A 14,202-nucleotide genomic window follows, 5' to 3' on the forward strand; every position below is an offset into this window, starting at 1 on the left:
GTTCACAGTTTAGATCCATATACAGTGAGCCTTCAACAGTCACAATTCAGGGTAAGAAGACTATTTGAATGGTTGTAAACAATGTACTGTTGTGCCATCATTACCATGTTCCTCTTGGGATATGTTATCATACTGTGTGTTGTCATTAGCTATTACATGAAGCAATCAAGGAATATATTATATCTCCTTAATTTCCCATACTGTCGCCGCATAAAGTAATGGACTCAAGATCCTTAAGTCTGAAGTAACAAGGAGGGGCTAGGCTATCAGTACATTTCCCAAAACCACTAAATGCTAAATGCTTAATTCCCCTATTCTCACAGACATTCCTCAGCTGACAGTGAGTTCTACAGTCATCAGAGAGACAGAATCAGTTCAGCTGAGTTGTGAGACTCCTCCCTCTCTCCCTGTGTCTCACTGTTACTTCTACATAGAGGGGGGGAAGATTCTTCCAGACTCATCGTGTACGCAGACAATAACAGGAACTGAGCTGCTCAAGAGGTCTGGTCAAACATTTCCAGCTTTGGTCAAAGTGACGTGTTACTATGCTGTATGGAAGTCTCACACATCTCCTTTTAGTAACCCTGTCTCAATCACTGTTCAGGGTAAGTAGGTCGTTTATAAAATTATACACGTCACTGTTATATTAATTATGCTAGTTCTGAAAATGAGATCTTATAATGTCTTATTTCCTAAACGTCTTCATTTCACATAATGATAGGATTTTCTGTACTTTGTACAATCATAAATACTGATATAGTTGAACATTTTATTTATGGATTTTCCATTTTGTTAGTATGTATTGATAACCAGTAATGTTTTTAAATGCAACATTCAAAGAGACACCCTACACAGTAATACACTCTATTCACAGACCCACCTCCTCCGAGTCTGACAGTCAGTTTATTTTTAACTAGTTAAGTCAGTTAAGAACAAATTCTTATTTACAATGACGGCCTAGGAACAGTGGGTTAACTGCCTTGTTCAGGGCCAGATCGACAGATTTGTACATTGTCAGCTCAGGGATTCGATCTAGCAACCTTTTGATACTGTCCTATCCACTAGGCTCCCTGCCGCCCCTGCCGTTCTACAGTCATCAGAGAGAGAGACTCAGTTCAGCTGAGCTGTGACTCTCCTCCATCTGTCTCTGTGTCTCAGTGTTACTTCTACACTGAGGGGAGAGATCCTAAACACTCACCCTGTACGAGTTCACTCACGGGGACTGAGCTGCTCTCGTGGGCAGGTCAAAGTTCATCTGCTGAGATCAAACTGAGATGTTTTTACACAGTAGAACCTCACTATCCATGGATGCACAGGGGATCTGTCTCTGTTACAATTTTTTGTAAGAAATTATTATTCAGATTGTCTTGAATGATTCTGTTTAAATCACAATCTCATCCAATGTCATTTCAAAATAGCTGTTGTGAAGATATAATATTTTAAATGTACATGTCAAAAGTAGAGTTCTAAGATTCCACCGCAAACAACCACAGATACAGGCCAAAGTACAATCAAATGTTCTTTATAAACTCAGCTTTACACAGTAATACACAGTATCACTACAGTCCTATATATAAAAAGGCTGGGATTTAGGGCTGTAGGCTAACTAGAAGCAACGGGCCAAACTAACACAGCAGTTGATTCCCGATTCGGCTGTGTGGTAGAGTTGGGTGTAGCCTCTCGCAGCTGCGTCAGGCCAGTCCCCCGTGCAAGCAATATAGTCCATGCAATTCATTTCACACGTGAGAATGTAAGGAATTAAGTGAAAGGTAATCGTTGTAAACACACAGCACAAATGATTAAATGGCGCTCATAAATATGCATGATATCAAATAAGACATGCTGTTAATTCATATAAAGAGAATGACAGACTCTAGTTTAGTAAGATTCATTGTCACTTGTGACATATACATTACATTCAAATAGAGTGATGTAAAAAGGAGTCTCTGTCCTTTCCTAACAGATCCAAAACCAGACATTAGAGTCAATTTTGATGGGTACTTCAACATCATCTGTTTGATTCCTGGATCCGTCAGTCCTGACACCACCTGTAACCTGTATGTTGGAGAGCAGAGTCAGCCATCCTTCACAGCAAAGATCTGGAAAAGAAAACCCCTCTCAGCTTCCAAACAGTGGTTCTGTAGATTCATTGTAACTGAGAGTGACCTGATCAGTGGTCTACAGTCAGTGAGGAGTAAGGAGGTGAGCTGTGACTACAGAGTGAGCTCAGGACCAAACTCTCTCTCACCACATAGTGATGGGAAAAGCTTTGCACGTGAGTCATTATCTAAACAAATCTATCAGGGCTGCAGGTCTTCATGATCTGACTCACTTTGATTTTAGCATCTTCTTAGTATGACTATACTCATTCTGACCAACAAACTAAATACCACATTTCAATCCCAAATGATTTTAGATCTGGTGGGAGTTCCCATCAGTGATCCAACAACTATACAGACACCTTCTATAGCAGGTAGGCCACACATTTATACAGCTGTTACACATGTTTACCTTTGTTTCATTATGATTTGTAACAGAACACTGTTGTTGTGATCAAATGATTCACATTATCCTAGCACAACAGTGAATCCTACAACAGGTGTGTTGGTCCTCTAGAGACAATTTTCATTTAAATTGCAAATATCCAATTGTAAGTACACAACATGTCAACCTTATAATTATTAGTAATCTTGAGTATAAATATGAAACATTCATAATTAATGAATGATTAAAATGAATAATGTACCTCAACTCAAACCACAGATTTTGAAGGAATAAACAACTCTAAATAAGATAATGTCCATTGATATTGTTCTCATTTCAGAAACCTTACTTGTCATTCTGACTCCTCATTCTACTGAATCAACTGCACCACTCACCATAACCTCTGAGATCTCTACAGGAAACACCACTGACCCCACACTGACTCCAATGGGGATAGGTAAGGATCATTTACAGCATTGTGGTTTAACAGGACAGTAGAAGCTGCTGGTGATTCTCTCTGACAACAAGTACAAAATGTGTAACACTTGTATAGTTACTTTTAGAATGATCTTATACTGTAGCTCCTTGGTTAGCTCCATGAACAATCCAATGTTAATTTCCAGCGCTGTCATTCCCAACATTTTGTGCCTTCGGTATTCAGACACCTTGACTTTTTCCAAATTTTGTTATGTTACAGCCTTATTTTTAAATGCATGAAATAATTTTTGACACACATCAATCTACATACAATAACCCATAATGACAAAGCAACAAAAGGTTTTTAGACATTTTTGCTAATAATAAAAATAAAAATAAACTGAAATATCATATTTACAAAAGTATTCAGACCCTTTACAAAGTACTTTGTTGAAGTATCTTTGGCGGCGATAACAGCATCGAATCGTCTTGGGTATGACGCTACAAGCTTGGCACACCTGGATTTGGGGAGTTTCTTCCATTCTTCTCTGCAGATGAATGGGATAATGTTATTATGCCGCCGGAGGGGATGGCTGCTGTTTTACGGGCTCCTAACGAGCTATTGCTATTTTGTTCGTTTTTTTTCACATTGTCTGTAAAGAGCTTCTGGATATCATAACAGTGATTTCTGACCTCGAACTGGACAAACAGTTTTTCTTTAACGAATCCGAAGTGAACGATATACTGCTTTCTCGAGAACAGGCTCAAATCTCTGTCATTTGCGTGAAGAAAAGACGGAGAAAAGGGGGCAGAGATCGGGCTGCCTTCTGAAAATTCGTAGGCGAGTGAGTAAACCTCTGCTACCATCTGTTCTATTGGCCAAACGCAATAATTGGAAAATAAAATGGATGATCTGCGATTAAGACTGTCCTACCAACTGGAGATTAAAGACTGTATTATATTATCTTTTACCGAGTCGTGGCTGAATGACAACACGGATAATATAGAGCTGGCTAGGTTCTCCGCATCGGCAGGACAGAGAAGCTACGTCTGGTAAGACGAGGGGCGGGGCTGTGTATCTATTTGTTAATAACAGCTGGTGACCGATGTCTAATATTAAAGAAGTCTCCAGGTATTGCTCGCCTGAGATAGAGGACCTCATGATAAGCTGTAGACCACACTATCTACCAAGAGAGTTCTCATTTATATTATTCGTAGCTGTCTATTTACCACCACAAACCGATGCTGGTACTAAGACCAGCATGTCACGTACAACCAGAGGAAAAAAACTCTAAACCACCTTTACTCCACACACAGAGGCGCATACTATGCTCTCCCTCTCCCTCCATTTGGTAAATCTGACATTAATTCTATCCTCCTGATTCCTGCTTACAAGCAAAAACTAAAGCAGGAAGTACCAGTGACTCGGATAATACGGAAGTGGTCAGATGACGTGGATGCTATGGTACAAGTCTGTTTTGCTAGCACAGACTATGTTCCGGGATTGCTTCAAAGAAATTCAAAGGCATACCACCTCTGTCATTGACCTCATCAAAAAGTGCATCAACGACTTCACCCCCAAAGTGACTGTACGTTGATATCCCAACCAGAAGCCATGGAATTACAGGCAACATCCGCATCGAGCTAAAGGCTACAGCTGCCGCTTTCAAGGAATGGGACACTAATCCGGACGCTTATAAGAAATCCCGCAACGCCCTCAGACAAACCATCAAACAGTCAAAGCGTCATTACATGATTAAGATTGAATTCTACTACACCGGCTCTGACGCTCGTCGGATGTGTCAGGGCTTGAAAACTTTTACAGACTACAAAGGGAAATCCAGCCGCGAGCTGGATTATCTAAACAAATCTATCAGGGCTGCAGGTCTTCATGATCTGACTCACTTTTATTTTAGCATCTTCTTAGTATGACTATACTCATTCTGACCAACAAACTAAATACCACATTTCAATCCCAAATGATTTTAGATCTGGTGGGAGTTCACATCAGTGATCCAACAACTATACAGACACCTTCTATAGCAGGTAGGCCACACATTTATACAGCTGTTACACATGTTTACCTTTGTTTCATTATGATTTGTAACAGAACACTGTTGTTGTGATCAAATGATTCACATTATCCTAGCACAACAGTGAATCCTACAACAGGTGTGTTGGTCCTCTAGAGACAATTTTCATTTTAATTGCAAATATCCAATTGTAAGTACACGACACGTCAACCCTATACTTATTAGTAATCTTGAGTATAAAAATGAAACATTCATAATTAATGAATGATTAATATGAATAATGTACCTCAACTCAAACCAGTGATTTTAATGGAATCAACTACTCTAAATAAGATAATGTCCATTGATATTGTTCTCATTTCAGAAACCTTACTTGTCATTCTGACTCCTCATTCTACTGAATCAACTGCACCACTCACCATAACCTCTGAGATCTCTACAGGAAACACCACTGACCCCACACTGACTCCAATGGGGATAGGTAAGGATCATTTACAGCATTGTGGTCACTGATAACAGCATCGAATCGTCTTGGGTATGACGCTACAAGCTTGCCACACCTGGATTAGGGGAGTTTCTTCCATTCTTCTCTGCAGAAGAATGGGATAATGTTAATATGCCGCCGGAGGGGATGGCTGCTGTTTTACGTGCTCCTAACGAGCTGTGCTATTTTGTTCGTTTTTTTCACATTGTCTGTAAAGAACTTCTGGATATCATAACAGTGATTTCTGACCTCGAAATGGACAATATTTGTTCTTTAACGAATCCGAAGTGAACGATATACTGCTGTCTCGAAAACAGGCTCAAATCTCTGTCATTCGCGTGAAGAAAAGACGGAGAAAAAAGGGGGCAGAGATCGGGCTGCCTTCTGAAAATTCGTAGGCGAGTGAGTAAACCTCTGCTACAATCTGTTCTATTGGCCAAACGCAATAATTGAAAAATAAAATGGATGATCTGCGATTAAGACTGTCCTACCAACTGGAGATTAAAAACTGTATTATATTATCTTTTACCGAGTCGTGGCTGAATGACAACACGGATAATATAGAGCTGGCTGGGTTCTCCTCATCGGCAGGACAGAGAAGCTACGTCTGGTTAGACGAGGGGCGGGGCTGTGTATCTATTTGTCAATAACAGCTGGTGACCGATGTCTAATATTAAAGAAGTCTCCAGGTATTGCTCGCCTGAGATAGAGGACCTCATGATAAGCTGTAGACCACACTATCTTCCAAGAGTGTTCTCATTTATATTATTCGTAGCTGTCTATTTACCACCACAAACCAAAGACCAGCATGTCACGTGCAACCAGAGGAAAAAAATCTCTAAACCACCTTTACTCCACACACACACTCCACACAAAGCTCTCCCTCGCCCTCGACAATAATTATATCCTCCTGATTCCTGCTTACAAGCAAAAACTAAAGCAGGAAGTACCAGTGACTCGAATAATACGGAAGTGGTCAGATGACGTGGATGCTATGGTACAGGTCTGTTTTGCTAGCACAGACTATGTTCCCGGGATTCCTTCAAAGGAATTCAAAGACATACCACCTCTGTCATTGACCTCATCAAAAAGTGCATCAACGACTTCACCCCCAAAGTGACTGTATGTTGATATCCCAACCAGAAGCCATGGAATTACAGGCAAGATCCGCATCGATCTAAAGGCTATAGCTGCCGCTTTCAAGGAGACGGGACACTAATCCGGACGCTTATAAGAAATCCCGCAACGCCCTCAGACAAACAGTCAAAGCGTCAATACATGATTAAGATTGAATCCTACTACACCAACTCTGACGCTCGTCGGATGTAGCAGGGCTTGAAAACTTTTACAGACTACAAAGGGAATTCCAGCCGTGAGCTGCTCAGTGACGAGGGCCTACCAGACAAGCTAAATGCCTTTTATGCTCGCTGCGAGGCAAGCACTTGTTAAATCTACCTCAAAAGGCTAAAGACGGATTTTCCACACTCTACAGTTTCCCATGTGTATCAAGCACAGGAAGTTGATGGCACCTTAATTGGGGATGACGGGCTCGTGGTAATGGCTTCTGTGCAATGAGTGGAATGGTATCAGGTATACCATTTAAAACTTCTTCTTAATAGGGGGTGCTGTTTTCACTTTGGGAAAAAATCGTGCCCAAATTTAACGGCGTCGTACTCTGTTCTAGATCATACAATATGCATATTATTATTACTATCGGATAGAAAACACTCTGAAGTTTCTAAAACTGTTTGAATTATATATGTGAGTAAAACAGAACTCATTTGGCAGCAAACTTCCATACAGGAAGTGAAAATTCTGAAAATGGGGCTCTGTGTCAGGGCCTGCCTATTCAACTGGCTTATATTTATGTATCTGTATGCACTTCATACGCCTTCCACTAGATGTCAACAGGCAGTAGAAGGTTGAATGGGGTGTCTAGCTTGATGTGAGGCCGAATGAGAGCTTTTGGAGTTCAGGTCCGCTCTTTTGTCAGTATTCAGCTGCGCACAAGGGAACCTAACATTGTGTTCTGAAATGCGTTACGTATACACGACGAAATGCTCCGGCTCTAATTTTATTGGATACATATGAGAAAAACATCATAAAGTAGGGCTTTCAACCAAGTTTGACCAGTTTATCCAACGTTTATTGGGAATTTTGGAATTTTTCGTTCCAGGCGCAATGATTTTTTGGACATGTGCCCTCCACATGGCTAGCCAAAGTTGCTAATTCGACAGAAGAAATGGACATTCTAAAACCAAACAACGATTTATTCTGGAACTAGGACTCCTTGCACAACAGTCTGATGGAAGATCATCAAAGGTAAGAGAATATTTATGATGTTATTTCGTATTTTTGTGGTATATGTTGGCTCCAACAAGGCGGAGAATATGTGAGCGCTGTCTCACAATATTGCATGCTGTATGTTGTACTAAAGTTATTTTTTTTAACCTGTCTAGGACTGGGGTGCCGCTCGCGGCACACCCCCCCCCCACCCCCACTGAAAAGGCAGAGCCGCGAAATTCCCCAAAAATATTTTTTTTAAATATTTAACTTTCACACATTAAAGTCCAATACAGCTAATGAAAGACACAGATCTTGTGAATCCAGCCAACATGTCCGATTTTTAAAATGTTTTACAGGGAAGACACAATATGTAAAGATGTAAATCTATTAGCTAAACACATTAGCATAATCCACCATCTTTTCTTTGTCCACCAACACCAGTAGCTATCACCAATTCGGCTAAACTAAGATATTGATAGCCACTAACCAAGAAAAAAGCTCATCAGATGACAGTCTGATAACATATTTATGGTATAGGATAGGTTTTGTTAGAAAAATGTGCATATTTCAGGTAGATGTCATAGTTTACAATTGCACCCACCGTCACAAATGGACTAGAATAAATACATAGAGCACCGTGTATTACCTAACTACTAATCATCAAACATTTCGTAAAAATACACAGCATACACTAATCGAAAGACACAGATCCTGTGAATACAGACAATATTTCAGATTTTATAAGTGTCTTACAGCGAAAACACAATAAATCGTTATATTAGCATAGCACATGTGCAAACATTACACCAGCATTGATTCTAGCCAAAGAGAGCGATAACGTAAACATCGGAAAATATATTAATTTTTTCACTAACCTTCTCAGAATTCTTCAGATGACACTCCTGTAACATCACATTACAACATACATATATAGTTTGTTCGAAAATGTGCATATTTAGCCACCAAAATCATGGTTAGACAATGAGAAAAGTAGCCGAGCTGGTCAGAAAATGTCCTGCGCCACATTAGACAGTGATCTAGTCGTATACATAAATACTCATAAACGTGACTAAAAAATATAGGGTGGACAGGGATTGATAGACAATTTAATTCTTAATACAACCGCGGAATTACATTTTTTAAATTATCCTTACTTTTCAATACAGTTTGCGCCAAGCGAAGCTACGTCTAGCAAGATGGCGTCATAAGCGATTAACAATTTTCGACAGAAACACGATTTATCATAATAAATTGTTCCTACTTTGAGCTGTTCTTCCATCAGTATCTTGGGCAAAGAATCGTTTCCTGGGTCTAATCGTCTTTTGGTCGAAAGCTGTCCTCTTGCCATGTAGAAATGTCCATTGCGTTCGGCATGAACTGGAACCGTGCCCAGAGATTCACAGTGTCTCAGAAATAAATGTCCCAAAATCGCACTAAACGGGTATAAATTGCTATAAAACGGTTTAAATTAACTACCTTATGATGTTTTTAACTCCTTTAACGAGTAGAAACATGACCGGAGAAATATTACTTCCTACACTAATGCTTGGAACAAGTGCGGGTCGGTGGCCACCGCGCGCCTGACGCAGCTGGAAAAGAGTTCCTACCTACAGGTTTTTTTCATTTATAGTGGCTGTGATTGGGCAATCGACACCATTCAAATCGTCATCACGTAAAGGCATCCAGGGGAAGACGTAAGCAGTGTCTGTATGCTCATAGCAATAACAGTGGCCTTTAAACTGACTCCAGATCAGGGGCCAAAATGTGTGAAATCTGACTCCATGTCAGGGAAATTGCTGTAGAATGAGTTCTGTTCCACTCAGAGACAAAATTTCAACGGCTATAGAAACTAGAGAGTGTTTTCTATCCAATAATAATAATAATATGCATATTGTACGATCAAGAATTTTGTAGGAAGCCGTTTCAAAAATTACACGATTTACATAAATAGTGACAACAGCACCCCCTAGCCTTAAAACCTGTTTGGGCTGCACGCTGAATATTGAAAAAACTGGAAAATGTGTGCACATTTTCAAACGGCCTCCTAAGAAACTTTTTATTTTCCAATATGCATATATTTACTACTGTTGGATAGATAACAGTCTGTAGTTTCTAAAAAGGTTTGAATTGTTTCTCTAAGTCGAACAGAAATATTTTTACAGCCATTTTCCCAGCCGAATTGAGTTTCCCAAAATGCGATGTGTCTCTTTAAGACCTTCTCTATAAAAGGCCATTTGACTTGGGACCATATAAACACGTCAGAGGCGTTCGTCAGACTGTAATGCGGAAGTGAGAATTGAAAGGAGTCGAATATCTCGTCCCTGGACTGAATAACAGAACTTCTTGTGAGACCTGCGCAGTTAAAATAAAAATCCGGGCGCGAAGGATAATTTGATCTCGGCTTCTGGAACAAGGTAGATAACGTTGAATATGATGCCTGACTACGATATTATTTGCTACATGTCACAAAATCATCCTAAAGTATGTTTTTTCAATATACTTTAATTATATTATTGCAATTTATTCTGGACTTTAGATGTGAAACGACGGAAGAATTTTTTGAAGAAACGCTTTCTGGCGCAGCAATGCTACCGTGCTAGCTAACCAAAGAGGGAAATAATTCGTTCTGGAACCCAACTAAAGACTCTACTGGACATTGGACCCCGTTACAACATTCTGATGGAGTACCAAGAAAGATAAGACCCAATTTGGGATGCTTTTTCATATATATGTCGAACTGTTGAATGCTAACTCTGCTAACTATGCTAGGCTAGCGCTTGACTAGAATCAATGCTGCCTTATGCTAGCTTATGATGTTAGCTAATATAACGATATATTGTGTTTTCGCTGTAAAACACTTCAAAAATCGGAAATGTTGTCTGTATTCACAAGATATCTGTCTTTCATTAGTTATCCACCATATGTTTTTCTGAAATGTTTTATGAGGTGTAATTAGTAGCCGACGTTGGTGTATGTATTTTCTCTGGCTACTCCCGGCTGGATTCAGACTGTAGCTATGTATTAGCATTTTTGGGTAGCATCAATGTAAAACAGATTTATAGCTAAAATATGCACTTTTTATGAACAAAACATAGATTTATTGTGTAACATGTTATATGACTGTCATCTGAGGTCGTTTTTTCTGGGCTCTTTAGGTTGGTTTTAGTTTATTTCGGTTGGTTGTGCATGCTACTTCAATCATAATTCATACTTCATAATCATAATTCATACGTGTCTGTCCACTTTTGTATTTGGTGGTGAGCTAACATAAATATATGTGGTGTTTTCTCTGTAAAACATTTAAAAAATCGGACATGTTGGCTGGATTGACAAGATGTTTATCTTTCAAATGCTGTATTGGACTTGTTAATGTGTAAAAGTTAAATATTTTTAAAAAATAGATTTTGAATTTCGCGCTCTGCAGGGGTGTCATTTTCGGTCCGAGGTCGGGCTTGCACCCCAAACAGGTTAACAGGTTTAATCTAACACGGCGGTTGCATTAAGAACCAGTGTATCTTTCATTTGCTGTACAACATGTATTTTTTAGTAAAGTTTATGATGAGTTCTTTGGTTAGATTAGGTGACTGTCCAAAATATCTCCGGACAATTTGGTGCATTGTGGCTACGTATTCACAATGTAAAACCAGGATTTGTAGCTCTAAATATGCACATTTTCGAACAAAACATTAATGTATTGTATAACATGATGTTATAAGACTGTCATCTGATGAAGTTATCCAAAGGTTAGTGATTAATTTTATCTCTATTTGTGGATTTTGTGAAAGCTATCTTTACGGTGAATGAATGGCGTTGTGTGTTTGGCTATTGTGGTGAGCTAATATAAATAAATATTGTGTTTTTGCTGTAAAACACTTAAAAAATCGGAAATATTGGCAGGATTCACAAGATGTTTATCTTTCATTTGCTGTACACCATGTATTTTTCATAAATGTTTTATGAGGAGTATTTATGTATTTCACGTTGCTCTCTGTAATTATTCTGGCTGTTTTGTTGCTATTTGTGATGGTGTCTGCAATGTAAAACTACGATTTATACCTCAAATATGCACATTTTCGAACAAAACATAAATGTATTGTATAACATGATGTTATAAGACTGTCATCTGATGAAGTTGTTCAAGGTTAGTGATTCATTTTATCTCTATTTGTGGCTTTTGTGAAAGCTACCTATGCGGTGGAAACACGGTGAAAACATGGCGTTGTGTGTTTGGCTATTGTGGTTTGGAAATGATGGCTGGATTCACAAGATGTTTATCTTTCATTTGCTGTATTGGACTTGTGATTTCATGAAAATTATATTATATGATATCCCTGTCCCGTTAGGCTATGCTATGCTAGTCAGCTTTTTTAAAGAGGAGGATCCCGGATCCGGGAGAGAGAAGCGCTAGAGGTTTTAAACCAATATAATGAGCCGTCCTCCCCTCAGCAGCCTCGACTGGTATCAAGAAATGTCCACCACCGAAAGGACATCCAGCCAAATTGACACAACTGTGGAAATTGAAGTCAATATGGGCCAACATCCCTGTGGAATGCTTTCGACACCTTGTAAAGTCTATTCCCCGACGAATTGAGGCTGTTCCGGCGGCAAAATGGGGTGCGGGAGGTGCAACTCAATATTTAAGGAAGCTGTTCCTAATGTTTGGTATACTCAGTGTATATCCCTAAATCAATGAAGTAGCATTTTACTGAATTCTACAGTACATATATCATAAGGATATCCCTCTCTGGATCCCTCTCCTTTCTCTTCATCAGAGCCACTTGATTTCCTGTGGCGTCACATCCTCACTGTGTTGGTTCTACTGGCTACCTGTGGAGTAATTATACACTATGTCTTCTCCCATCAATACCCTAAAGGTCAGTTTACATGTCAATCACTTCCTATAAGTCAGTAGGAAATTGTAATGTGTAGAATGTAATGTATGGTGAATTGGGCTGTAGCAAGGCAAAGTAAAATAGTAAATCAATGTGATTTGTGTACATGTTGTTTAAGCTAAAGGTGTATGTGAATATGACACGTACACAGTACATCTGTCTTTTCAGCTGTTCCAAAGAGAAGCAGGAGGGTGGATCAGAGCAATGAAGACTTTTCCTTGACAGTGTGCTAAATCACTGTGCATACCTACAAACATACACGCATGCACACACACACACACACACACACACATACAGACAGACACACAAACGTATTTTTACATTCCATTTATTTTTTTTACGTTTTATGCATCTTTGAGATTTCTGTGATTTTTCTTTAGAAATTGAGTGCATGATAGTGTTGCTAGGCAAGTTGAAAACTTAATGTACAAAGTGTACATACATACATTGACTGTACAAAACATTAAGAACACCCTCCCCACAGTTTAAAGTAAGTTACTAACTAGTGTTATGGACAACAAGGTGTTGAAAGTGTTCCACAGTGATGCTGACTCCAAGGCTTCCCACAGTTGTGTCAAGTTGGATGGCTGTCCTTTGGGTGGTGGACCATTCTTGATACACACGTGAAACGGTTGAGCATGAAAAACCCAGCAGCGTTGCAGTTCTTGACACAAACAGGTGCGCCGGGCACCTACTACCATACTCCGCTCAAAGGCACGTAAATATTTTGTCCTTCCCAATCGATGTCTCAATTGTCTCAAGGCTTAAAAATCCCTCTTTAATCTGTCTCCTCCCCTTCATCTACAATGCTTGAAGTGGATTTAACAAGTAAAATCAATAAGGGATCATAGCTTTCACCTGAATTCACCTGGTCAGTCTTTGTCATGGAAAGAGCAGGTGTTCATAATGTTTTGTTTTGTACACATATACATACATACATTTGCACACATACATTTTTGTTTAACATCGTTTTCCTACCTTTTCTATAATCTTTGTTGAAATTGACTGCATGATAGTGTTGCAGGCAAGTTGCACACAGCAATGTTAATTATTAAAGCTTTTCAAATAACAGTTGTCTTAGGGATCTTTATTATTTACAAATAATATGTAATAGTCTGTTTAGCCTGGGTGCCAGTCTGTTTCTACTCTCTTGACAACTCCATGTTTACACAATTTCATAAGGAGTTGGCAAGAGAGCATTAAAAGACTGGCACCCAGGCTAGTGTCTGATTGGTGTTAATGTCAATAATACATTTCCTACATACAATTGAAGTCAGCAGTTTACATACACTTAGGTTGGAGTCATTAAAACTCGTTTTTAAACCACTCCACACATTTCTTGTTAACAAACTAAAGTTTTGGCAAGTCGGTTAGGACATCTACTTTTTCCAACAATTGTTTACAGACAGATTATTTCACTTATAATTCACTATATCACAATTCCAGAGGGTCAAATGTTTACATACACTAAGTTGACTATGCCTTTAAACAGCTTGGAAAATTCCAGAAAATGATGCCATGGCTTCATAAGCTTCTTATAGGCTAATTGACATCATTTGAGTCAATTGGAGGTGTACCTGTGGATGTATTTCAAGGCCTACCTTCA

General features: G+C 39.2%; 1 protein-coding gene across 1 annotated transcript; it reads left to right on the forward strand.

The window, feature by feature from the left end:
• Positions 1–298: 298 nt before the first annotated feature.
• LOC129842320 (soluble scavenger receptor cysteine-rich domain-containing protein SSC5D-like) lies at positions 299–13,667 on the forward strand. The gene is made up of 8 exons (XM_055910825.1): positions 299–605; positions 1,964–2,275; positions 2,417–2,473; positions 2,825–2,941; positions 4,891–4,947; positions 5,299–5,415; positions 12,477–12,578; positions 12,765–13,667. The coding sequence occupies exons 1-8, from the start codon at positions 299–301 to the stop codon at positions 12,827–12,829; spliced, it is 1,134 nt and encodes a 377-aa protein (XP_055766800.1). The 3' UTR covers positions 12,830–13,667.
• Positions 13,668–14,202: the final 535 nt, after the last annotated feature.

Source organism: Salvelinus fontinalis, chromosome 3, assembly GCF_029448725.1.
Source record: "Salvelinus fontinalis isolate EN_2023a chromosome 3, ASM2944872v1, whole genome shotgun sequence".
In the NCBI taxonomy this organism is placed as follows: Eukaryota; Metazoa; Chordata; class Actinopteri; order Salmoniformes; family Salmonidae; genus Salvelinus; species Salvelinus fontinalis.